Source organism: Coturnix japonica, chromosome 4, assembly GCF_054131305.1.
Source record: "Coturnix japonica strain WE chromosome 4, WE-NBRP24, whole genome shotgun sequence".
Lineage (NCBI taxonomy): Eukaryota > Metazoa > Chordata > Aves > Galliformes > Phasianidae > Coturnix > Coturnix japonica.
This window is the reverse complement of record NC_140666.1, coordinates 9964735-9987064: the sequence shown is the minus strand read 5'-3', so window position 1 is coordinate 9987064 and position 22330 is coordinate 9964735. Positions and strand designations below refer to the sequence as shown.

The window sequence follows — 22330 nt, the reverse complement described above, 5'->3', positions numbered from 1 at the left end:
CTCCCGCACGCCGGCTCCTCATTGGCTGTCGCGTCCCCGTCCCATCTGCCCTCGCGCGCGGCCGCTCTGTCTTGCCGTCTCAATGGTTCCGCCGTCTCTATGGTTCCCCCTCGCCATGCCGCGGCCTGCTCTCCTCCTCCCGCCGCCGTTCCGCCGCGCCTCCTCCACCGCCGGGCCCGGCCGCCGCCTGCTGCTCTCTATGCCCATCTTCTACGCTAACGGGCCGCCCCACATCGGGCACCTCTACTCCGCTCTGCTGGCCGACGCGTTGCACCGCCACCGCGGCCTGCGGGGCGCCGGGCCGGGCCGCCTGTCCACAGGTGAGTGAGGGAGCGCGGCGCTGAGCCGTCCCTGCTCGGCTCCTCTCGGGCCTTGCGGGATCCTGGGGGCTGAGGCTGTTCCTGGGGCTAATTCTCAAGTTCAGGTTGGATAATGGGAAAAACAATTGCTCTCATAAAGAGCGGCGATGAACCGGCACAGCTGCACGGGGACATGGGGGTCAGCACACCGGGAGGTGTATTCCAGAGGTCAGTGAGAAGGGATGGGTTGGAATTGGGCTTGGAGGCCTTATTGGGCTTGTCCAGCCGTGGTGATTCTTAGGGCAGATCCCCAGCCCTCGTGTCCTTGGGGCTGTCCCTGTTTCCCCAGGCCTCGTGTCCCAGCAGGGGCATCACTGTTCCACATCACTGTTCCACATCACTGTTCCACATCACTGTTCCACATCACTGTTCCACATCACCTCCCCGTGACCATCTCTGGCTTTTCAGGGACTGATGAACACGGGCTGAAGATCCAACAGGCCGCAGCTGCAGCGGGTACGTCACCCCCGGAGCTCTGTGCACGGATCTCAGCACTGTTCCACCAGGCCTTCACTCAGGCAGCCATCTCCTTCACTGACTTCATTCGCACCAGCGAGCCCCGTCACTGCCAAGCTGTGTGTCACTTCTGGGCTGCCCTGCAGGAGCGTGGGGCTCTCTACAAAGGCTCCTATGAGGGCTGGTACTGCACAGCAGAGGAGGGCTTCCTGCCTGAAAGCCAGCTCACAGAGAGGGTGGATGCTCAGGGCAACATACACAAGGTGTCCATGGAGTCTGGCCATGAGGTAACAGCACCCATGCTTTGCTGACCAAGTTTAGAATGTTCTGTGTGAGCACTGCACACATTACTTTGCTCTAGAAAAAAACACTGTGTGTAGTGCTCTGTGATTCTTGTCAGCTGAGACTTGCCTTGATTTCAAAGCATTTTTTCTGTGTCTCACTGCTGTGTTTGGTTATATGGGAGATGGCTGCCAATGGGATCCCAAACCCCAAGCATCAGATGCAGATTTCAGCCATGTGCCGTGGAAGGGGTTCTGCTCCTGCTGGTTTCAAGGGCTTGGAAACAGTATTTTAAAGTGGGGATGAAAGAAGCTGGATGACAAGAAGAATAAAGCTGTTCATGACTGAGCTGTTTCTTGCTAGTCTCACCATTGAACGGCATTGGAACCAGGAGCAGGAGTGTGGGTACCTGACCTAGAGTGTCTCTACAACTGTATTTTTATATACAGTGTCAGGAGTTGGATGATTTCACTCAACTGTGGCAGATAATCATGCTTCAAAGCTAAGCAGAGATGACGCTCTTTTAGTATTTGTTCAGGACTGGGGCATATGAATGTTGGCTCACACAGAGAGAGAGAGAGGCTGGAAAGTAGTGTGTCTTGGTAAAGCACACAATGTGGTTGAGGAAGGAGATTAGTTTTATGGCAAAGAAAGCAGCCTTAGATCTAAAATAGTGGCAATAGGCTTCGGAACCCTGAGGATGATTACAAGTTGTTGAATCAAGTTGTTTCAGTGAAATTGTTGAGTTTAGGGTAAAGAGAAGCTCAATGCTGAGTGTGCTGTGTGCAAACTGTGAAACCATTTGCAGAGCATTCGAGCTCTAATTTTTTTCTCTCCTGGGTTCTCAGGTGCACTGGACCAAAGAGGAGAATTACATGTTCAAGCTGTCTGCATTCCAGGACCCGCTGCAGAAGTGGCTTCGTAACAACCCACGTGCCATTTCCCCCGAGCCTTTCTACCAGCGTGTGCTTTGCTGGCTGGTGGAGGACTTGCCAGACTTGTCCATCTCACGTGAGAGAAGCCGGCTGCAGTGGGGTATCCCTGTCCCCAGTGACTCAACGCAAACTATTTATGTATGGGTAGATGCCTTAGTGAATTATTTGAGTGTTTTGGGCTACCCTGAGACTCACGGTGAGTGGTGGCCTGCTGTGCACCATGTGGTGGGCAAGGACATCCTCAAATTTCATGCTGTCTACTGGCCAGCACTGCTGATGGCAGCAGGGCTGTCCCCTCCTGAGCGAATATTTGTGCACTCCCACTGGACTGTCCGTGGGCAAAAGATGTCCAAAAGCTTGGGCAACGTGATTGATCCCTTTGCTTGTAATGAACGATACACAGTAGATGGATTTCGGTACTTCCTGCTAAGGCAGGGTGTACCCGAGAGGGATTGTGACTATTACGATGAGAAGGTTGTTAAGGTTTTGAATTCAGAACTGGCAGATGCACTTGGGGGACTGCTGAATCGGTCAACGGCCCCTGGCATTAACCCCAGCAACACTTACCCGTGTTTCTCAGAGACTTGTTTTCCTAAGGTTGTAGATTACAGGGAGACAGAAGCCTTGGGTAGGGCTGCTGCTGAAGACTATGAGCTTGTGGTGTCTGTGGCTTCTCTGCCTCTGCAAGTAGCTAGTTATTTTGAAGATTTCCAGATCTACAAGGCATTGGAATGCATTGCCCTGTGTGTAAGGCAGACCAATGGTTTCTTCCAGAGACACAGGCCTTGGAAACTTGACAGAAAAGACCCCACAGAGAAGATGTGGCTTGACACCATCATCCATGTCACTCTGGAGTGTCTGCGGGTCTATGGGACTCTCTTGCAGCCAGTGATCCCACACATCGCAGACAAGTTGCTTTCCAGGCTGGCTGTTGAGCCAGAAGAGAGAAAGATCTCAAGTTTGACATTTCTGCCACGCTACAATGGGAAGCCGTGTCCCTTTGAAGGGAGACAGCTTGGACCTGACACTGGCATCTTGTTTCACAGACTAGAGAAGTCAAGTCAGCATCAGATAGAGAACAAGAGGCTTTAGTGTCTGACAAATAGCTTCTGTAAAACCTCCAGGAACTCCCAGAAAACATCAGTTTTATCAGAGCATTTTCCTCCCATCTCTTGGTGGTGATACAAAGTGGATAAAACACACTGAGCTGAGCTCAGAGCCCTGAGACTGAGGTCTGTGATGTGCGGTCCAGTCCTGTCTAGGAGACTGGCAGAGGTATTTGCCCTGATTGGAAAGCAGGCACGCATACTGGTTGTGTGCACAGCCAGAGGGCTAAGAAAGCATCTGGAGTAACATCCTTGGAGGAACAGCCCTGCAGCTTACCTGGGAGCAGAGAATGAACTGAAGGCACAGCCTAGGGTTTGAATATTGCTTCTTTGTTTTCCAGTGTGCTTTAATAATGTAAGAGGGCTGAAGCAAAATATCTGTCCATGTAAAACAGGGCATTATTCCTACACAGCCTCGAAGCCCTCTTGTTGTATCTACTTGCATCTTCCACCCTGGCCTCCTTTACTTTGCGTTTTGTGATTTGAGGAGCAGGTCAGGTCCCCCTGCTTGCTTGTTCTGGGAATCCCTCTCATCACCACCTGAGAAAACACAACATCTGGGACAAGCAGCAGTGGTTTGAGTGAATTCAGAGTAGGAAAAGCAGAACAGCAGGTTTGAAACTGATGTAATGCCATGACAAAGAGGAATTGCTGGGAAGTCACAGTATCAGAAATGTAGAAGCTCTGCCTGTGGTTGAGGTGGGTGTTTTGGCCACTGCTTTGTTCCCAGTGCTGGGACCGTGCCTGCATCAGACTGCGTGGAGACAGGCAAGCTGGGATGCACATGGCAACAGTGTCAGAGCTCCTGCAGGAGAGGAGATTGCAGCTGACAGGTAGAAACAAACCTTCCACTTAAAAACAACCCTAAGGCTGTGGGCAAATCATATTGTTTATTTGGTTGTGCTCCCACTCAGGGAGTGGTGGCATTACTTACAGAGCTGCGGTCAGCATTTCCAGTAGCTGTGTTGCTCAGAGCAGGCTCACATTCAGGCTGAGTCTCAGGAGGGATCCAGCTGTCCCCAAGGAAGGGGTTCACACAGGGGAGGGCTGAGCAGCAACTTGCAGCCAGTGTCCTTGTGTCCCTTTGACTTTGCTGTGGAGGTTTTTGGCTATGCTGAGACAGCTGGAGGTGGTTGGAAATTGTGTCCTGGTAACACCTCTGGGGTTTAGCCCAAGTGGATGCTGTTGAGTCCATCAGCTGAGCTTCCTTTGTGAGCCAAACCCTCAGCTGATGTAGCCTTGATGTGGAGGATCTCTTCTGTATTCCTGTTGTTTGGAGTGGGGGCAGTACAATGAGGCAGAGTGGTGTGCTAGTCAGGTGGGCGGCCCCATTCAGCTGACACCTGCAGACATGAACAAAATCAGAAGGGGAGAGAATCCATGTGTTTCAGGACGGGTCTTTGTGAGCCTTTTCTGCCTGCTGTGTGGTTTATTTCACCTTCTTTCTGTCCTTTCAGTATTGCCAGGAGCAGGCAGCTACATACTGTTGTCCTGGGACAGCTGGGACTGCCGGGGGACCCCGGGAGGTTGTTCCCAGCCTTAGGCTCCTTCATTTCTTACCAAGCCCAGTTGTGTGCAGCTCTGGGGGGCTGTGACCTCTTCTGGAGCTGTCTGTGCTGCGTTATCAGGGCCAGCAGGAGCGCTGGGGTCTCTATAGAGGGAAGGGCCGAGGAGGCTGCTTCTCCTGTGGGGTTCTGTTACACTTTTCTCCCCACACTGTAGCACATTGCCCATCTGTCTCACATCACCCAAGAAAGCCAGTTGCTCTCACCTGCCCAGCAGAACTTCTCCCTGGGCACTGTGCAGTTGACCCGATGCCTCTTGCTCCCATTCTGCCTCCCCTCGGTGTGCGTGCTTCAGGCTGCACGCTCCCGTAGCCCCGCACTGGGCGCTGCGTGTCGGCACGGCCAGAGGTGTCCCCACGAAGGATGGGGACAGGAGCTGCAGTCTTTGCCCTCTGTGATGCTGACGGCGGTGGGGCGGGTCTGGGGGCTGCGACCTGCGTGGAGACGTGCGGGGCTTTGCGGGGCGGGGCCGCTGCGCGGGGCGGACCCGCATCGCATCCTTCCTGCGCCCGACCACCTGATCCGCTCCGCCCGCCGCAGCCGCCGCCTTTGTGTGTGCGGTGCGGCGGTGCGGGATGGCGGCGGGAGGAGGGCGGCCGCCGGGCCCGGATTCCTCCCTGGAGCCCTACGTGCAGACCCGCATCTTCAAGATCATCGTCATCGGGGACTCCAACGTGGGCAAGACGTGCCTGACCTTCCGCTTCTGCGGGGGCACCTTCCCCGATAAGACCGAGGCCACCATCGGCGTGGACTTCAGGGAGAAGACGGTGGAGATCGAGGGGGAGCGCATCAAGGTGGGCCGCGGCGGCCCCGGAGGGCGGATCGCATCGGGGTCCGGAGGCGGCCGGTCCCGGCCTCGCACCGCCCGCGGGCTGCCCGCACGCCGGCTGCCTCCCGGGGGCCGTTCGGATCCCAGCCCGAGGGAGGGGAACCGGGGAAGGTTTCTCATTTGCGGAGGCATCTTCCGACCGTGTCGCTGCTGCTCTTTGATGATGGCTTGAGTCTGCGGGGGGTTTGAAGCGATGGTGCGGAGCGGAACGCTGCCGGCATCCGGCGTAGCTGGGTGCTGAGAGCCGCCAGCTCCATCAGCTGGGCCGGAGCAGCGCATCTGGGCTGAAGCTGCTGGAGCTGTGCTCAGACAGCGGTGTGACATGGAGCAGGTGGCTGCAGGGGCTCGCTGCAAGGTCGGGGCTCACGCTACCTGGTGTCAGGGGGCTTGACAGCTGTGATTTAACACTCAGATCTGGTGTCAGCAAGCTATAGGAGGATGCAGTTTCAAACTAGAACAAGGCTGATTTGCTCTGTACAGACCAGTGTCACAGCTGTAAGAAGCGTATTAGCTCAGAACAGTGACATGGATCAGAACAAACAGCGCTCTGCACCACTGACAGGGAGGGGGCAAATACTGCTGTTCTGACAAATGGGGGATCAAAGTTGAAGGGCTGATCACAATGGGAGCTAATGTTTGTTGATAAGAACTTCAGTTATGCTTTAAAACTGTCAGTGAATCTCCTTCTCTCCCCCTCTCTAGAAGGGAGAGGTGTTCGTTTCTGCCCATGGCTTCCCCAGTTCCACTCAACAGCACATATCTGTGTTGTTGTAAGCTGTACTGCAGGCTGGCATGAAGCCTGCCTTGCTGCCACCAGCTTGTAATGGTTGTCAAGCTTTCTACTTCTTGGATGTGATTTGTGCTGCAGCAGGCAGGATTGGGAGGCAGCGCAGCAAATTGCACCTTCCTCTGGGACCGTGCATCCAAGTGGGGAGGTGAGAAGTGTGATATATACCCTCCTGCTCCTGCTGTGCCCAGAGTCAGACAGTGTGGGATAAACAGGCATGGAAATGAATGAGCAGTATCTCTTTGTTCCAGCACTTTTCCACACTGAGTGATTCTGGGCCAGGCGCTGTCACAGCCCAGAGTAGTTAGTATAAAAAACACTGACTTAGAAATTGCCAGTTCCAGGCTTCAAGGCATTATTTACAAGAGCAAGCAGGACTTCTTATAGAGCCAGACTCACAGCCAGAAGGGGCCTCTGGAGGCTACCTGGGCTGACTCCCCTGTTCAAGCAAGGCCACCCACAGCAGGTTGCCCAGGACCACATCCAAGTGGCTTGTGAACATCTCCAAGGAGGAGGATTCTGAAGCTCCCGTGGGCAAACTGTGCCACTGCTTTGTCACCCACACAGAAAATAAGTGCTTCCCAATGTGTTGGTTTGTGTCCATGCCTCTTGTGTCATCGCTGGGGATCACTGAAAAGAGCCTGGCTTCTTTGCACCCTCTGTTCAGGTATTTATGAGATAAGCCCTCAGCCTTCTTCATGCTGAAGAGTCCCAGCTCTCAGCCTGTCATGTGAGGGCTGCTCCAGTGCCTTCATCATTTCAAGGCCCTTTTTATCTCCATTTCTTTCTTGTACTGGGCAGCCTAGACCTGGAGTGCTGGGTCCAGGTATAGCCTCACCAACTAGAGGGGAAGTATCTCCTCCCTGGACCTACTTTGTCTAATGCAGCCTGGGACATCATTAGCCAGTTCTGTAGAATGGGCACACTGCTGGCTCACGCTCATCTCAGTGCCCACCAGGACCCCCCAGGTCCTCTTGCAGCTGTGTGTCTGCGCGGTGTCTTAGGGCTGTCAAACTTCAGGTTTCTGAGCCCATTTCTCCAGCCTGCCCAGGTCCCTCTAGATGGCAGCACGTCCCTCTGGTGTATCTGCCACTCCTCCCAGCTCGCCACCTCTAGGCTGGCTGAGGATGCACTTCATCATCCAGATTGTCAGTGAAGACGTTGAACAGGAACAGGCACACACCCTGGGGTACATTGCTGATCACTGAAGAACACCCTCTGGGTTTGACCGTCCAGCCAGTTTGTAATGCACTTCATTGCTCGTCCAGCCCAGGCTGTATCAGTTTTTCTGTGGGGATCTTGACAGGTGTCAGAAGCTATATTCATGTGTCCCTAGCCTTCTTTTTGTCCCCTATAGACTTGGAAAAGCCATTCCTGGTGCCTTTAACATCTCTTGTCACATTTAGTGCCAGCTGTATTTCTTTCTAAACCACCTCCCCGTGTGCTCTGACATTGTGTCTGTACTCCTCTCAAGTCACTTGTCTCACCTTCCACCTTCCCTGTACTTCCTCTTTGTACCTCTTGGTATTTTTGCCTGACTTCCTCTTTGTTCACATGGGCAGCTCAGAGGTGGAGACACATCAGTATTGGGTAGCTTTCTTTGGTCCCATTTTCCTATAGGTCCTTGACCCACAGGACTCTTTCAGAGACACCTCTTGGTTAATGAGTTGGCTTTACCTTCACAGCTGCCCTGCTGAAGCTGGCCCAGCGTAGCAGCTTCCCTCGCTGGCTCTTCTATCACTTGAGTTTTGAAGTTGGAATCTCAGCTTTAAGCTGTGCTGTGTTGCCCCTCCAGCATACACTGGAATGGCTGAAGGCCTCCAGAAGGACCTAAGCCTGCAAACATGAGACTCCACCTGTCTGCAAGGGGCATCATCCGTTTATTCATCCTGGTCAGGCTGGAGCTGCCCACTGCCCTGTCTCCATGGCTCTCTGCTCTTTAATCCTTATTGCTTGCCTGGTTCCTCCCCCAGGCAGAGCTCCATGCAGGAATGCCGCTCTCTTTGCCCTGCCTCCTTTGTGGATACAGAGCATCATTTCAGTGTCCTCATACAGCACAGCATTAGGTGGGTTGGTGTGTTAGTCTGTTCTGACACGAGCAGTGCTGTGTGCAGTTTGACAGGGGTGATGGCTGGGTACACCAACATGGGGCAGGTAAGTCACCGGGCTGGGGCCTTTCACCCCTGTAGCACAGCAATGAGCAGAGCAGCAGCACAGCATCCTGCAGCAGCAATGGCTGCTCACGCCGTGTTGTGCCCCATAGGTGCAGGTGTGGGACACGGCCGGGCAGGAGCGGTTCCGGAAGAGCATGGTGGAGCACTACTACCGCAACGTGCACGCCGTGGTCTTCGTGTACGACGTCACCAAGATGGCGTCCTTCACCAACCTCAAGATGTGGATCGAGGAGTGCAACGTTCACGCCGTGTCCCCCCTGGTCCCCAAAGTGCTGGTGGGGAACAAGTGTGACTTGAAGGACCTGATCCAGGTGCCGTCCGGCATGGCCCTCAAATTCGCCGACGCTCACAACATGCTGTTGTTCGAAACCTCGGCCAAGGACCCTAAAGAGAGCCAGAACGTGGAGTCCATCTTCATGTGCCTGGCCTGCCGGCTCAAGGCGCAGAAGTCGCTGCTCTATCGCGACATGGAGAAGCGGCCGGGCCGGGCGCAGAAGCTGGAGCCGTCACGTGACGCCCACGGTAAAAGCGCGTGTCCGTGCTGAGCGCCGACCAATAAAGCTGTGCGGAGCCCTCGGACTCGTTGCTTTGCTTGGCGCGCATGCGCGGCCGGAGCGGGGGGGGAGGGAGAGGGCGCGCATGCGCAGTGCGAGCCGCCGCCGCCATGAAGTAGGTTTGGATGGGGGCTGGGTGAGGGGTGTGTGACCGGCCGGTGCTGACGGTGCTAACGGTGCTAACGGTGCTAACGGAGTGCATCGCCCCCAGCCCGCTGACCAAAGTGAAGCTGATCAACGAGCTGAACGCGCGGGAGGCGGAGCTGGGCGTGAGCGAGGCGGTGTCGTGGCACGCCGAGTACAAGGACAGCGCGTGGGTCTTCATCGGTACGTGTAGGCCGCGATGGGGGGACGGGGAGGGAGGAGAGAGCAGGGCTGTGCTGGGCTCCATGCTGGGCTCCGTGCTGGGCTCCATGCTGGGCTCCATTCTGGGCTCCATGCTGGGCCTCCATCGCTGCCCTGTCCCCCCCCGCAGGCGGGCTGCCCTACCAGCTGACAGAGGGGGACGTCATCTGTGTGTTCTCGCAGTAAGTTCCTACCTGCTCCATCCCCATCCCTGCTGTGCCCCTCCAGCCCTGCTCTGTGGCTGCTGATGGTGTGTTCCAGGTACGGGGAGGTGGTGAACATTAATCTGGTGCGGGATAAGAAGACTGGGAAGTCCAAAGGGTTTTGCTTTTTGTGCTATGAGGATCAGAGGAGCACCGTGCTTGCTGTTGATAACTTCAATGGGATCAAGGTGAGTGATGGAGCTGTGTGGCTGCAGCAGCTCCTGGAGCGCTCAGAGCACATCAGAGAGGAGCTCCATCGGCTGCTGGCCCCACAGCACACGCTTTGCTGACTACGTGACTCCTGTCCTAGATCAAAGGCAGGACGATCCGAGTAGACCATGTGGCCAACTACCGGACTCCCAAGGACTCCGATGATTTAGATGATGTCACAAAAGCCCTCCATGCAAAGGGCTGCGGAGTGAAAACGCCACCTCATACGTCGTCAGATTCCTCCTTGGAGGATGAAGACACGCCAGCCCAAAAGCAAAAAGGTGAAATGCATTTCTGCCCATCTTTGCCCTGGGTGGGAGGATTTGTGTGGGCCACAGGGACTCTTAGCTCAGCGTACAGCAGGGATAGGGATCCTCTTGAAAACAGATGCAACCCGAATGTCCAGGCTTATCCTCTGTGATCTGCGTCACACTGCCAGTATTTATCTATGATCATTCACCCCCTGCCTCTGGAGATCCTTATTTTGCAGGTTATAGTGGCACTCTTCCTGGAGAAAAGGAGTTGGGCTGGGCTGCAGGGATGTTGCAAGGGGGAGGGGGCAGGACAGTGGGGGACAGGGAGAAGAAAGGCTCCAATAAAGCCTTTCTCTGCAGAGCTCTGGTGCTCTGTAGCAGAACTTGTGGGGATGATGCTTGCAGGACTGTCCATCTCTAAGGATGACCTTTTTGTTTCAGATAAAGAGAAGAATAAACATGAACGGCAAAAGCAGAGCTCTCAGGCTGCAAAGAGAGCAGCACCTGCCGAAGAGGCACATCCGAGAATCAAGATTAAAAAGGAGAAGGAAGATCCTGGCTACGAGCGATATGCTGCTGGTGGGGGTCAGCAGTCCTGCAGTGAGTCTGAGAGGAAACACGTGAGCAGGACGCAGCGAGATGAGGAAGAGCAGAGACACCAAAGGTCGTCGGGGAGGAGAGGGGAAAAGAGCTCCCAGGAACACAGAGGGCAGAACAGCTCACGGGAAGAGAGAGGAGAGGTCAGCAGGAAGGGTGAGGGACACAGCAGTTGGCGAGAAGAGTGTTCTGAGGGCAGCAGATCCAGGCACCGGCGGGAGAGCAGCAGCAGAGAGCCCCATTCCAAGCACAGGGAGCGTGGATCCACCAGAGATTCCAGCCGTCACTGAGCCCTGGAGTGAGCACCTTCTGGGCCACAGCTGTGCTCTGTGAGCTGCACCGGGAGCCTGTCTGAAGCTTCCTGCTATGGCCTTAAGGGTACCACAGCTGTGTCTCGTCTCACACACACCACTCTGACCGGTTCACTCCTCAGACAGGTTGCTCTCAGTGCTGTGGGCTGTGATGTGGGCTCTGCTGCTGCCTTGCTCAGCCCTTCTGTGCAGTGGCATCACTCAGACGGTTGTGGAGGGGCTCACGGCACAGTGTGGGCAGTGGGGTGCTGAGCAGCAGGATACGGACACCGAAACTGCCCACGTTGTTCAGGGGGAGCGTCCCTGTCTGCAGTGGGGCGGTGGGTGCTTGCAGGTGGGCACGGTGCTTTGTGCCCCAGCCCGTCCTGCTTCCTTTGCTTATGTGATGGATATCAGAGGCTGCTGAGCCATCGCAGTTCATGGCGTTTTTTGTTTTAAACTCCTTTTAATAAAAATCGATCCTTTAACCAGAGGAGATGACTGGGAGCACTGCTTGTGTCCGGTTGTGCTGTTTGGACTGAGCATTGATGGCGGCTGACACAGAAATGGGGAGCGCACAGCAGTGGATCTGAGCTGCGCTTTGCTCTCGGGGTGGTTCCGGTCGGTCCCGTTGCTGCAGCGCTCTCCCGTCTCCTCCCCGCCGTTCTCGGGCGGTGCCGCTGGATCCCAATTGCGGGCCGAGCTGCCGGGTCCGCCCGGCTGGGGGGCGCAGTGCTTCCCGTTCCGCCGCGCTTCCGGTTCCGGGTGGAGTTGAGGCAGTGTCCGGCCCGGCGCGGCGGCGCGCCCCGCCATGCCATGTCCGCGCTGAACTGGAAACCCTTCGTGTACGGCGGGCTCGCCTCCATCGTGGCCGAGTTCGGTGAGCTGCGGCGGGTACCGGCGGGTACCGGCGGGTATCGGCGGGTACCGGCGGGTACCGGCGGGTATCGGCGGGTATCGGCGGGTACCGGCGGGTACCGGCGGGTATCGGCGGGTATCGGCGGGTACCGGCGGGTACCGGCGGGTATCGGCGGGGCGCTGACGGCCGGTCTCCCCGCAGGCACGTTCCCCGTGGACCTGACGAAGACGCGGCTGCAGGTGCAGGGCCAGAGCGGCGATGCGCGGTTCCGCGAGGTCCGTTACCGCGGCATGTTCCACGCGCTGTTCCGCATCTGCCGCGAGGAAGGCGTCCGCGCGCTCTACTCGGGGTAAGTGCGGGGCCGAGGGGCCGCGCTGCGGTACCGCCCCGCTGGCACGTAACGCCGCCGCTTGTTCCGCCGCCCAGGATCGCCCCTGCGCTGCTCAGACAGGCGTCGTACGGCACCATCAAGATCGGCATCTACCAGAGCATGAAGCGCCTGTTCGTGGAGCGCCTGGAAGGTCTGTGCTACCAACGTGCCGCGGCTCCAATGCCGGCCATGCTCTGTTCTCTGTGGGTTTGCTCGTCCCTTTCCTCGCCCTTCCCAGCCCCAAGAGATGCAGTTATCGCTTTGTGCTGTGCAGCTGTGTTAGTGCAGGGATGGGCCGCGGCACCCATTGGCATCTCGCTGCTCTCCATGCTACCCACGGTCACAGAAATGCTCCATAAGCTGAACACGTCTGTGCTTCCCACAGCTTTTATCCTTGTTTTGCAATAGCAGCCCAGGAAACCCCCAGCATATTGACAGAGCCCCATCTCTTCTTGTTAGCTTCAGGGAAGGCAACATTTATATAGTCTTCATTACTTGAAGGAACTATATAAACAGGAGGAGAAATGGCTGTGTACAAGGCTGAATAGTGACAGGACACGGGGGAATGGATTTAAACTGAGACAGGGCAGGTTTAGGTTGGACATTAGGAGGAAGTTTTTCCCCCAGAGGGTGGTGACGCACTGGAACAGGTTCCCCAAGGAGGCTGTGGATGCCCCATCCCTGCAGGCATTCAAGGCCAGGCTGGACGTGGCTCTGGGCAGCCTGGGCTGCTGGCTGGTGACCCTGCACACAGCAGGGGGTTGGAGCTGGATGAGCACTGTGGGCCTTTGCAACCCAGGCCATTCTATGGTTCTGTGATACCCAGCTGTGCTCCCTGCACTGCTCTGTGTTACCTGGGTTATAGCCTTCAGTAGGAAGCCTTTCTTGTAGTTCTCTTGGAGGCTTGAAGTCCTTCTGTCTGAACACAGCAGCTCTGGTTAAGGAGTCTAATTTGTGAGCTGTGATTAAAGAGATAAGAAACAGTGAGTGCTCTCGACTCTGGTGACAGGATCCTCTGTTGCTCTTGTTAGATAGTAGAGCAGCAAAAGTCGATGATGTCTTTACTGGAGGAGCTGCACTTGCAGTTCTATATCCTGTCCCATCATGAGTAAATACTTAATGACATTCAGTCTGGTAAGATAAGAGATTCACACCAGCAAAAGGACCAGGTGTGCAATGCACTCGACCTGTTTTCCAAGGGCTGCTCTCTTCTTGAGCAATGCCCCTCCCTGTGGATGGTTCTGTGCATGTGCTCCAGGCTGCCCATCTCTCTTGCTGTTGCAGCATTTCCAGTTGTGAGTACTGTTGTTTGAATGTTTGTCTCCCTACAGGCCTGGGGCAGCACGTGGCCTGGTCTCCTCTGGGAAGTGCTGTGGTCAGTACCAGCAAAGGGCCTTTTTCCAATGTAACCATCAACCTAATATTGGACCTGGAAGTCTTGGATTATTTTCCTTCTCTGGAACTAATTGCATCTAACTTTCTCTGCCTGGATCATTTACTGTGTGTTTTGCAGGGAGGCTGCATATTCTGAGTGTGGCCAGCTGGGGCTCCAAATTCAAACTAATCGATGTCAGATTGCCTTGAGAAGCATTTAGTTGCCCCTCTGTCTTACCATTATATCCATTCTGAGAAATGTGTCTCCGGGCACTGAAATCTCACCTGATCGTTCAACGTTTTCCTGTATAGCAGCCCGTTACTTGTCTGAGCAGCTAGAACTGGCATTCAGACCTGCTTCTCTCTGTCAGTGTGTTGCTGTTTCAGCCTCTGCTTTTTGTCTCTGGCAGCTGCAGATAGGTCTGCAGTCAGCTGGTGCTAAATGGCCACTTTGTGCCTGTGCAGCTTCACTATGTGATTTGTGAACTTAGCTTTTCTGTTCTTTCCAGAGTTTCTTGCTTATTCAGTGCAGCCTGTACACCTTCTCTTTAGGTCTTTGGGATCTGACTTTCTTTTCTTGATTGCAGATGAAACGTTGTTAATCAATGTAATCTGTGGAGTGGTTTCAGGGGTGATCTCCTCTGCAATTGCCAATCCGACAGATGTGCTGAAGGTAAGAAGTGTGTGTGTGTGTGTGTGTGTGTGTGTGTGTGTGTGTGTGTGTGTGTGTGCCCAGTGCAGTCTGCCACCTGCTTCTGCTTTCTAACAAAGGTGCATCTCTCCCAGCTGCAGTGAGGTGCTCTCTCTAAGCCACTACTTATATTAGTTCTGCTAATATGGGCTTGTTATGAATGGGAGTTGCTCTGTTGTTCCATTGTACCAGGAAATCCACTGAGCTGTTATTCTTGCCCTTGGGGCGAGTGCTGATGCTGTGCTACTGACTTGCACATTTCTTTCAGATTCGAATGCAAGCTCAAGGCAGTTTGTTCCAGGGTGGCATGATTGGCAGCTTCATTGATATCTACCAGCAAGAGGGTACCCGAGGCCTCTGGAGGGTGTGTATCAGCTGCTGGAAACCCCTCACCTCCTCTAGTATCAGAATTAAAAGCTTCCTCAACTTGTTTGCTGCTCCTTCTCTGAGCTCAAGTGCAGCTCATGAGGAGAACTGTGAGCCAAGGGTGGTAGCGAAGTCTTCCTCCTGGTTAGCAGGCAAAACTCAAGCACGTCTGTGGTGAAGATTGGGTCTGTGCTGTGGCAGTGTCAGCACTGGGCCATGCAAACCTGGTTCCTAGGGCTGAAGCTGGTCCCTGGGAGGAGCAGTATTTAGGTCTGGGCACGTAGACCAGGTTTATTGTAGTACAGGATCTTTTCTGGTGTTGAAATTTCAGTATGCTGATGGGGAAGAAAAGGGAAATTATAGCCTTATTCCTTCATGGGCTAGAGGGAGAAAAGCAGCATCTGGTTAATCTGGCTGTAGTAAAACTGCCAGGGTGGAGGGAGTTATACTGGGAGACAGTGAGCAAGCTCTACCTCAAGCTTCAGCTTCAAGGCAGGATGATGAAGATACCAAGGTTGCTGTCAAGAGAAAGACCTGTAAGAGGAGGCTGGGAAGAAGTGTTATACTAGCAGTGAGTCTCAACGCAGCAGTTCATGCTTGTGACTGACGTTTGTGTCCTACAGGGTGTTGTTCCAACTGCTCAGAGAGCTGCCATTGTGGTCGGGGTGGAACTGCCAGTCTATGACATCACCAAGAAGCACTTAATTCTGTCAGGCCTGATGGGTGATACAATCTTTACCCACTTTGTGTGAGTATTTGCTGCAGCTCCTGCACTCTCCAGGCTTGGCAGGGTGTGTGAAGCAGAGGAGCAAAGTGGGATTTGGAGATCTGTTTATAAAGCAAAAAAGAGCTGCCAAGAACAAGCTGAGTGCTTCTGAGGGATCTGCTGTGTTGACTGGAGCAGCTATGGATGCCCAGAAAGCATCCCTAGAGAGACCTCCCTGGAGAAGGAACCTGGCAGAAATCCTCCTGGTGAAGTGAAATAAAAGCTTGAATTCAGTTCGCTGATTACCAGAAATGCTGTTGCTCCATTTTGCTGCCATGGTATGAACCTGGCAGGAGTTCTAGGTGTGATTAATGATAGCAATGGGTTGAAAGAGCTACTCCAGTCTGAGGTTCTCCTTTACAGAAGATGTCAGCTCACAGCCACTGCTGTAAGAGTTTCATGAAACAAACAAAGAGTTGCAGAACTGACTGGAAGAATACCCTGAGCAATCTGACCTAGTTTTGAAGTCAGCCCTGCTCTGAACAGGGTGTGGATTAGAAACTTCCCAGAGCCTTTCTTCACCTACATTTTCCTATTATTCTTCTAGCAGACACTTTAGCTGGAGGTGCTGCAGTGCTTCTGCTGGGTTTGCCTGCTGTGGGCTGAAGGTGACAAGCACTAGACCATATGTGCAGGGAGGAGACTAGCAGCTGTATGCTCCCTGTGGCTGCCTTTGGTCTTCCTCCCTCCTTCCCTGCCATGAAGAAATGTTTGCTCTGGGGAGAAGGATGTGCATTTCCAAGAGGCCGCCTTCAGGTCTGTGTCACCTTGTCAGCACCCAGAAACACATTGCTGGACTGCAGACAGCCCTGTGGAGACCTGGCAGTGGGCTCTGGCAGGGTCTTTGTTAGATGGAGCTGAGCATTTCACTTCCCTTCCTCTCTGGGTCTCAGTGTGGTATTGGTTCTGGGTGGGAGCAGACAGTACAGCTAATGTTTACTGCTAAATGCCTTTCATGGAATTGAGTGAAAGGTTCTCTTGTGCTTATGTCCAGGCTTGTCTGAGCCAGACTGGCCATATTCAGAGCTATTTCTCTCTAATGTTTTGGTATGTCTAGTTCCAGTTTTACATGTGGGCTGGCAGGAGCGATTGCCTCCAACCCTGTGGATGTGGTGCGGACACGGATGATGAACCAGCGAGCGATCGTGGGCAGTGTGGAGCTCTATAAGGGCACTCTGGATGGTCTTGTGAAGGTAAGGAGGTGACATAGGTGGGCAAATCACTGTTTTTGGAGGCTAGCTGCAGTTGAAATTTGGGCTGAGTGAGCAGTGAGGTGTATTGAAAACTGGCTGAACAGCCAAGCCCAGAGAGCAGTGGTGTTCCCACAGCCGAGGTCCTCTTTGGCTGTCTATGGGATCTGTGACTGATCCTAAGTTGAGTCTGATAACCAATCTGTCACTTTTTTCCCCACAGACATGGAAGAGTGAAGGGTTCTTTGCACTCTATAAAGGTTTCTGGCCCAATTGGCTTCGCCTCGGTCCCTGGAACATCATTGTATCCTTCAGTATGCTGCTGGGAGGCCATGAGGATGGCCAGGCAGGGGAAGACTGAGTAAATGGAAAGTCAGAGTAGACACCCTGATGCAGTACCTCTTTGTCTTAGCACAGAGCAACTCCGTGTTATGCTTGGACAGACATAGACTGCGATGTGACTGCAGGTGCTTTGTGCACCAAAAAACACCACTGGCTGTGACTGCTCCTTCTGACAGCTCTGTAGGTGGCTTATGCAGGGACCTCCATTGCAGCAGCACAGATATTTTCTTGTAAAGCAAGTGCTTTTAAGTGCACGGCTTTAAACTTTCCACTTAGTCTGAGCTGCTGGAGCTGCAGCAGTTTCAGGATTAGCTCCTGTTTTAGGAGGGAAGCTTGGGGAATATTCTCCTCTTGAGACAGGTGCTGACCTGCTCTGCAGAACCATCAGTCACTGCTGTGTTGCTCTGCTGGTTTCTTCATTCCCTCTGACATGGTGTTTATAATTTATTTTAAAGAAGTCCCTGCTTAGAAAATCACAGTTAAGAGTCATTTCCCTTTCCTAGTGCTTCAGGCAAGCCTTGGCCAGCTTGATTTTGGGTCAGTTTCTTCCCTTTCCTGGTAGCCTCCCTTTGGCAGCTCTCTTCCATTTGTACGGATCACTTTATGCTTCCTGGAAGAGGAGATTCCCATGTTGGTTTTCAGCTACGCTATGCTGATGATCTGCCTGCCTTGCGTTGTGAGGCTTGGCCTGGTTGTGAGGGAGGTGCAGTGCAGCTGCTGTATGTATTTGTATGTATGTATGTATGGAATTCCTTGACTTTTCCTTCAGTTTTTTATCACATATGAGCAACTGAAGCGACTTCCATTCTGAGCGCTAGCTTCATTCCACAAGTGTCATCTCCAAGGCTCACAGCAGTGTTCTGCTGCAGCCTTCATTTCACCATCACCACATTTTGATGTTTTGTTACACGTGGGTCTGGACTCTCCTCCTCCCCCACATTCATGGTCCCTTGAAGGTTGTTCTGGCTGAAGTGTGTCTGGGAGGCTGATGGCAGGTACTGCATGCTTTGTTCCACGCAGAGGCAAGTATTAACTGTGCACGAGTGTCTGGGCCTGAAGCAATATCTTCTGTGAAGATCTGTGCATTCCAGTGGCCTTTGGTGCAGCTGTGGTTTGTTTGACTCACGTGCATTGTTCTGCCATACCTGTGGGGTGAGGCTGGAGGCTGGACAAGGGGTGCTGTCATGTTTTCTTGCTACCTGTAACCTCATTAAATTATTTATTGACTGGATGGCATGAGTTTGTGTTTGTGCAGACATAGCATAGGGATATGTTTCAGAGCAGCTGCTGTGTCTGCCCTTGGAGACGAGAGGTTTGTTTTTTTCCAGCACACTATTTTTCCTTAATAGTCTTCAAACTTCATTGCAATGAATGTATTTCTAAAAGACAGTTTGATAGGCAGGAAATTATGGTGCCATAAAAGCAAACAGTTTTTATCCCAACTTCCTTCCTCCTCTGTGGGGGAGCTTTGGTCCGGATGAAGGTCCCATGTGATGTGCAGCAATGCTTCCTGCCTGAGACTGCTGCAAGGTGACATTCTCTGTGCAGACTGCACAAGGGATGTTCTGCCAAACAAAGGAGAGAGGGTTATTGCTGTGGTTCTGCAGAGACCTGGTTGAATGTGTAAGGAAGGTGAGACCTGTAAACTCATGGACTTAAATAGTGCCATGATTGGAGATGATCCTACAAGGCTGGGAGGGTTTCAGAGTTAAACTTTAAGTTAGCCGGGGCTGGGAGCAGAAGACTGAAGGCAGGCAGTGTTTGCATGCTTCAGCTTGCATCAGCTTTGTGGCCTTTTATGGGTCTTCGGTTCTGTTTTTTTCGATGTGAAGTGCTGCTGGGAGGCTCTTCTTTCCGCCCTTGGCACCTACAACCTGCCCTGTGCCATGCTCTGCCTTTGGCTGTGCCAGCACTGCCTTCTCAGCTGTATCTTGATCTTGGTTGTGTTCAGTCTCTCCTGAGCAGCCCTCTCGCCTCACGTTGCTATTTGACAGAGGAAGGCTGAAACCTTCCCTGTTTCCTGGCAGCTCTGATTTTTCCACTTCTTGATCCAGGAGAAGCGGCTTTGTTTAAAGGGATCACTGTTATTTCTTTGGTCCCTATGGGAAGAGGCTGCTGTAGTTCTGGTGGTGACCCTGCAGAAGCCTCATGAGCTGTACCACCTTTCTCCTTTATCTGTGCCTGTGTCATAGCCAAGTACTGGCTCTGCTCAGGTTCTTAGTGCTTGACTGGGGTGCCCACCTCCCTGCGTGCCACCATGGCAGTGCCGCTGGACAAGGAGGAGTGATCAGGGTGTGGTCCTGATGCTGAAATGGACCACAACCCCCAAGCAGGTCTCATGGTTGCACTGGGAGATGATGGAGAGGTCAACAGCAGTATGGGCTGCCCCAGAATGGGAGATGCTGAAACACCCTGTGCAGGGGGCTGCCGCCCTGCTGCTGGGACAGAACCAGGGGAGCACAAGTGGGCTGTTCAGGAGGAGAGTGGCTCAGCTCAGCCTCACACAGCCGTTCTGCTTGGTGCTCTGTGCTCACCCTCCTGCTCTGGGGTTGTCTGGAAACGTGGCGTGAGGGGAGGGACCTCTGTGGGCACAGCGTGTGCTGTGAGTGCATCAGTCCCTTCTGGCACAGCAGAACTCTGCTCTGCAGCCTGAGGCACCACCTGGAGAGCAAGGGGCTGTGCTCACAGCTGCCCATTGCCTGCTTACTGAGCTGTGCGTGCCAAGAAGCCCCAGGTGAGGAATGCTCTAGGATCCTGCTGTGGACACACCATCTTTGGGCTGTGCCCTGCAGTGGCCACACATGGCTAACTTGGCTGTGGGAATCATCCTTGCTGTGCTGGCTCCGCTCATCATCACTGCCAATGTGCTGGTGGCCATTGCTCTCCTTCGCCTTATCTGGAAGACTGGCTACAAGGGACACTATTTTGTCCTTAATCTTGCTGCTGCAGATGCCATGGTCGGTTTGTCAGTTATAGGTCTGATCAGGAATGAGTTCTTTGAGCACTTTCATCCCCCGCAGATATTATGTGTCCTGCGAATGGCTTTTGTGACCACTTCTTCTGCTGCTTCTATCCTCTCCCTGACCCTGGTTGCATGTTACAGGCACCTGGCAATCAGAAAGCCTTTCCAGTACTATCAGCTGGTCACGGGCACGCGGGTCGGGCTGCACTTGGTGTGTCTCTGGCTGCTTGCTGGTATTATTGGCTTCCTCCCACTTCTTATCCCTGGCTTTCAGAAGTTCTCCCTTGAGGAAAAATGCTCCTTCTTCGGAGTCTTCCACCTCAGCTACATGCTCATGGTCTCCTGCATGGGCTTCTTTCCAGTCCTGTTTCTCTTCATTTACCTCTACTGTGACATGCTGAAAATTGCCTCTGTGCACGTACAACAAATCCGGGAAGTGGAACGTGCGGGGCTGGCCAGGGGCACCACCAGTGACATGAAGGCCATGCGCACCGTGGCCATGCTGGTCGGCTGCTTTGTGCTGTCCTGGCTGCCATTTTTCATCGCTGGCATCGTGAAAACTCTGTGTACTGAGTGCTTCCCCTACAGAGTCCTGGAGAGTTACCTCTGGATGCTGGGACTGTGCAACTCCCTCCTGAACCCCTTGCTCTACTCCTACTGGCAGAAGGACGTGCGGAGGGAGCTCTCCCAGCTGGCTGCAGCTGTGAAGAGGAAAGCCCTTCGTTTGGGGAAGGGTTGCTGTTTCCCCAGCAGAGGCACAAAGTCCGTTCCCACTGTGTCGTGCTTGCAGCTCCAGGACTGATGTGGTAAGGAGCAACTGCTGCTGGCTTTCCTTCTAGCTCATCTCCTTCACCAGAACTGTGAACTTGGGTGCTGCCAGCTGTGGAATAGATCTTGGATGGGGTGGGACAGCTCTGCATGGATGCAGCACAACCAGCACAGCCTGTTCTGCCCCAGCTCCAGGGCACCCAAAATTGCAGGTGTGTGGCACACATTGAGTTTTGCTTGGAGAGCTTCAGCAACAGCAGCCTTGTGTCTGGTGGGACCAAGCCCTTGGCACTCCCTCCACACACTAAGATCACTCACCTTTTGTTGCCTGGCTTTCCCCAGCCCAGATATGGGAGCCTTCTGCTGTCCCCTCTGCCTGCAGCACCAGCTGTCTGGGCCAGGTTCCCCACCAGCACATGGGGCAGGGCTGTTCTCAGTGTGTTGGCTCTGTCACTCCCTGTCACTGCCCCTACCTAAACCAAACTTGCCATCCAACAGATGTAATCTGGGCTATCCCTCAAACCATTCTCTGATGAGGATCAGTCCCAGATGCAGAGGTGAGGAGAATGGGCCTGGGGTCTCTATTGTAGCGCAGGGGATGCAGTGGGAGGCCTGGCTGTTCTTTGGCTGTGTGTGCACTGGAGCAAAAGCTGAGCAGCCCCAGGTGTGGTGTGCCTGGGAAAGGTGCAGGGCAGCACCGGTTTGTGCTGTTACTGTTTGGTTTGTGCTGTAAAGCAAGTTAATGAATGACTGACTTGAGTGCTGAGCAGGAAGGACTGCCTTGGAAACAGGGGAAAACCTTGTGCAGAAGGGCTGCTTTGTCCCACCAACGCCTTAGGATGTTCATGGGGTAATAAGGATGCCTCTATACTGACTCAGCAGGTGGGAGCACACAGCACTGGGTGCATGTCATGTCCCACTGCAGTGATGGTCCTTCCAGAGGCTATGATGTTATCTCATTGCTTTTTGTAAAACGGTAACAGTTTGTAAAATCCTCATAGCAGGAATGTTTCCCATAAAGCAGGATGCTTAGCTGAGGGCTTGTTCCTGTCTGAAAATGGGAATGCTTCACACAGAACAGTAGTTGGTTCCTCTTCTGTCACCTGCCCTGCTGGTAGAGACGAAGGCCTTATCCCAGGCACATGCAGTACCTGCCTCGGTCCTGAGGCCGTCCTCATCTCCCTACTAAGACCAAAACAAAAGCAATGGGCACCCCGTGTTACCCATCTCTATGTCTGGGAGAGGCCTGAGACCAAACACCACACGACATACCCTGTTCCTGGCTGTGCACGAAGGAAAGGAGCCTGAGATAAGGCTCACACAGAACAGATGGGCTCCGTGGGTGAACTGATGCCTTGCAGGTGGGTCTGGTAGGTGGATCCGCTCTGACTCAGTTCTGAGGACCAGCACATCATCTGGGGGCGTGACGTGTCTGCTGCCTGTGCTCGGCGCGGCGTGGGCTCCACCAGCTGCTGATTTGTAAAGCCGACCCATCCTCACCGAGCAACTGACAAGGCCGAAGCCGCCCTCTGCCTCCTCCAACACGCCTCCTGCGGGCACCCACTGGGAAGGAGACCGAGCGGGCCTCCCGCTTGCTCCTCACGTCTGCTGCAGCCCGCGGGCACGGGACCACGGGGGGCTGCGGGCCGGAGGGGCGGCGCCTGGCAGCCCTGTCCCCATCTGCAGCAGGGATGGC

At 54.0% G+C, this 22330-nt stretch overlaps 5 protein-coding genes and 1 long non-coding RNA gene across 11 annotated transcripts; 5 read left to right on the top strand and 1 right to left on the bottom strand.

Moving 5' to 3' along the window:
• Nucleotides 1-53: 53 nt before the first annotated feature.
• MARS2 (methionyl-tRNA synthetase 2, mitochondrial) lies at nucleotides 54-3550 on the top strand. The gene is made up of 3 exons (XM_015859999.3): nucleotides 54-320; nucleotides 768-1102; nucleotides 1946-3550. The coding sequence occupies exons 1-3, from the start codon at nucleotides 83-85 to the stop codon at nucleotides 3122-3124; spliced, it is 1752 nt and encodes a 583-aa protein (XP_015715485.2). The 5' UTR covers nucleotides 54-82; the 3' UTR covers nucleotides 3125-3550.
• A 1682-nt stretch (nucleotides 3551-5232) lies between these two features.
• Nucleotides 5233-9374, top strand: RAB33A (RAB33A, member RAS oncogene family). Of its 2 annotated transcripts, XM_085544460.1 has the most exons (3): nucleotides 5233-5497; nucleotides 8583-9015; nucleotides 9259-9374. In XM_085544460.1, exons 1-3 carry the CDS (start codon nucleotides 5279-5281, stop codon nucleotides 9264-9266), a joined length of 660 nt encoding a protein of 219 aa, XP_085400586.1. In that variant the 5' UTR covers nucleotides 5233-5278; the 3' UTR covers nucleotides 9267-9374. The 2 variants fall into 2 exon arrangements, with proteins under 2 accessions (XP_085400586.1, XP_015715490.1); XM_015860004.3 differs by lacking the exon at nucleotides 9259-9374 and having other exon boundaries at nucleotides 8583-9072.
• On the top strand, nucleotides 9049-11439 carry RBMX2 (RNA binding motif protein X-linked 2). Of its 2 annotated transcripts, none has more exons than XM_015860001.2 (6): nucleotides 9049-9162; nucleotides 9259-9374; nucleotides 9523-9574; nucleotides 9654-9783; nucleotides 9906-10086; nucleotides 10501-11439. In XM_015860001.2, exons 1-6 carry the CDS (start codon nucleotides 9095-9097, stop codon nucleotides 10944-10946), a joined length of 993 nt encoding a protein of 330 aa, XP_015715487.2. In that variant the 5' UTR covers nucleotides 9049-9094; the 3' UTR covers nucleotides 10947-11439. The 2 variants fall into 2 exon arrangements, with proteins under 2 accessions (XP_015715487.2, XP_085400583.1); XM_085544457.1 differs by having other exon boundaries at nucleotides 9139-9183.
• Nucleotides 11440-11709: 270 nt separating this feature from the next.
• Nucleotides 11710-18135, top strand: SLC25A14 (solute carrier family 25 member 14). 4 transcript variants are annotated; one of them, XM_085544459.1, is made up of 11 exons: nucleotides 11710-11826; nucleotides 12007-12154; nucleotides 12232-12330; nucleotides 13246-13283; nucleotides 13476-13550; nucleotides 14137-14222; nucleotides 14509-14604; nucleotides 15230-15354; nucleotides 16430-16565; nucleotides 16786-16866; nucleotides 17674-18135. In XM_085544459.1, exons 1-11 carry the CDS (start codon nucleotides 11763-11765, stop codon nucleotides 17713-17715), a joined length of 990 nt encoding a protein of 329 aa, XP_085400585.1. In that variant the 5' UTR covers nucleotides 11710-11762; the 3' UTR covers nucleotides 17716-18135. The 4 variants fall into 4 exon arrangements, 2 of the variants coding, with proteins under 2 accessions (XP_085400585.1, XP_015715488.1); XR_014945098.1 differs by lacking the exons at nucleotides 13246-13283; nucleotides 13476-13550 and adding an exon at nucleotides 15923-16128 and having other exon boundaries at nucleotides 12232-12326; XR_014945097.1 differs by lacking the exons at nucleotides 13246-13283; nucleotides 13476-13550 and adding an exon at nucleotides 15920-16128 and having other exon boundaries at nucleotides 12232-12326.
• On the bottom strand, nucleotides 14884-15169 carry LOC116653375 (uncharacterized). Its single transcript, XR_004307045.2, has 2 exons — nucleotides 15080-15169; nucleotides 14884-14941 (listed from the first exon to the last, which is right to left on the bottom strand). It is a non-coding gene; the product is annotated as an uncharacterized LOC116653375 (long non-coding RNA).
• A 152-nt stretch (nucleotides 18136-18287) lies between the features above and the next one.
• Nucleotides 18288-21671, top strand: GPR119 (G protein-coupled receptor 119). The gene has a single exon (XM_032444418.2). The coding sequence runs from the start codon at nucleotides 19706-19708 to the stop codon at nucleotides 20666-20668; it is 963 nt and encodes a 320-aa protein (XP_032300309.1). The 5' UTR covers nucleotides 18288-19705; the 3' UTR covers nucleotides 20669-21671.
• The last annotated feature ends 659 nt before the right edge of the window (nucleotides 21672-22330 follow it).

Bases quoted from the DNA above. Each gene is read 5' to 3' on its own strand.
- MARS2 (XM_015859999.3), top strand. From the start codon at position 83: ATGGTTCCGCCGTCTCTATGGTTCCCCCTCGCCATGCCGCGGCCTGCT. The intron at 321-767 runs GTGAGTGAGGGA...CTGGCTTTTCAG, and splicing joins GCCGGGCCGCCTGTCCACAG to GGACTGATGAACACGGGCTG. The intron at 1,103-1,945 runs GTAACAGCACCC...CTGGGTTCTCAG, and splicing joins CCATGGAGTCTGGCCATGAG to GTGCACTGGACCAAAGAGGA.
- RAB33A (XM_015860004.3), top strand. From the start codon at position 5,279: ATGGCGGCGGGAGGAGGGCGGCCGCCGGGCCCGGATTCCTCCCTGGAG. The intron at 5,498-8,582 runs GTGGGCCGCGGC...TGTGCCCCATAG, and splicing joins TCGAGGGGGAGCGCATCAAG to GTGCAGGTGTGGGACACGGC.
- RBMX2 (XM_015860001.2), top strand. From the start codon at position 9,095: ATGCGCGGCCGGAGCGGGGGGGGAGGGAGAGGGCGCGCATGCGCAGTG. The intron at 9,575-9,653 runs GTAAGTTCCTAC...GGTGTGTTCCAG, and splicing joins GTCATCTGTGTGTTCTCGCA to GTACGGGGAGGTGGTGAACA. The intron at 10,087-10,500 runs GTGAAATGCATT...TTTTTGTTTCAG, and splicing joins GCCAGCCCAAAAGCAAAAAG to ATAAAGAGAAGAATAAACAT.
- SLC25A14 (XM_085544459.1), top strand. From the start codon at position 11,763: ATGTCCGCGCTGAACTGGAAACCCTTCGTGTACGGCGGGCTCGCCTCC. The intron at 14,223-14,508 runs GTAAGAAGTGTG...CATTTCTTTCAG, and splicing joins ATCCGACAGATGTGCTGAAG to ATTCGAATGCAAGCTCAAGG. The intron at 15,355-16,429 runs GTGAGTATTTGC...TGGTATGTCTAG, and splicing joins ACAATCTTTACCCACTTTGT to TTCCAGTTTTACATGTGGGC.
- GPR119 (XM_032444418.2), top strand. From the start codon at position 19,706: ATGGCTAACTTGGCTGTGGGAATCATCCTTGCTGTGCTGGCTCCGCTC.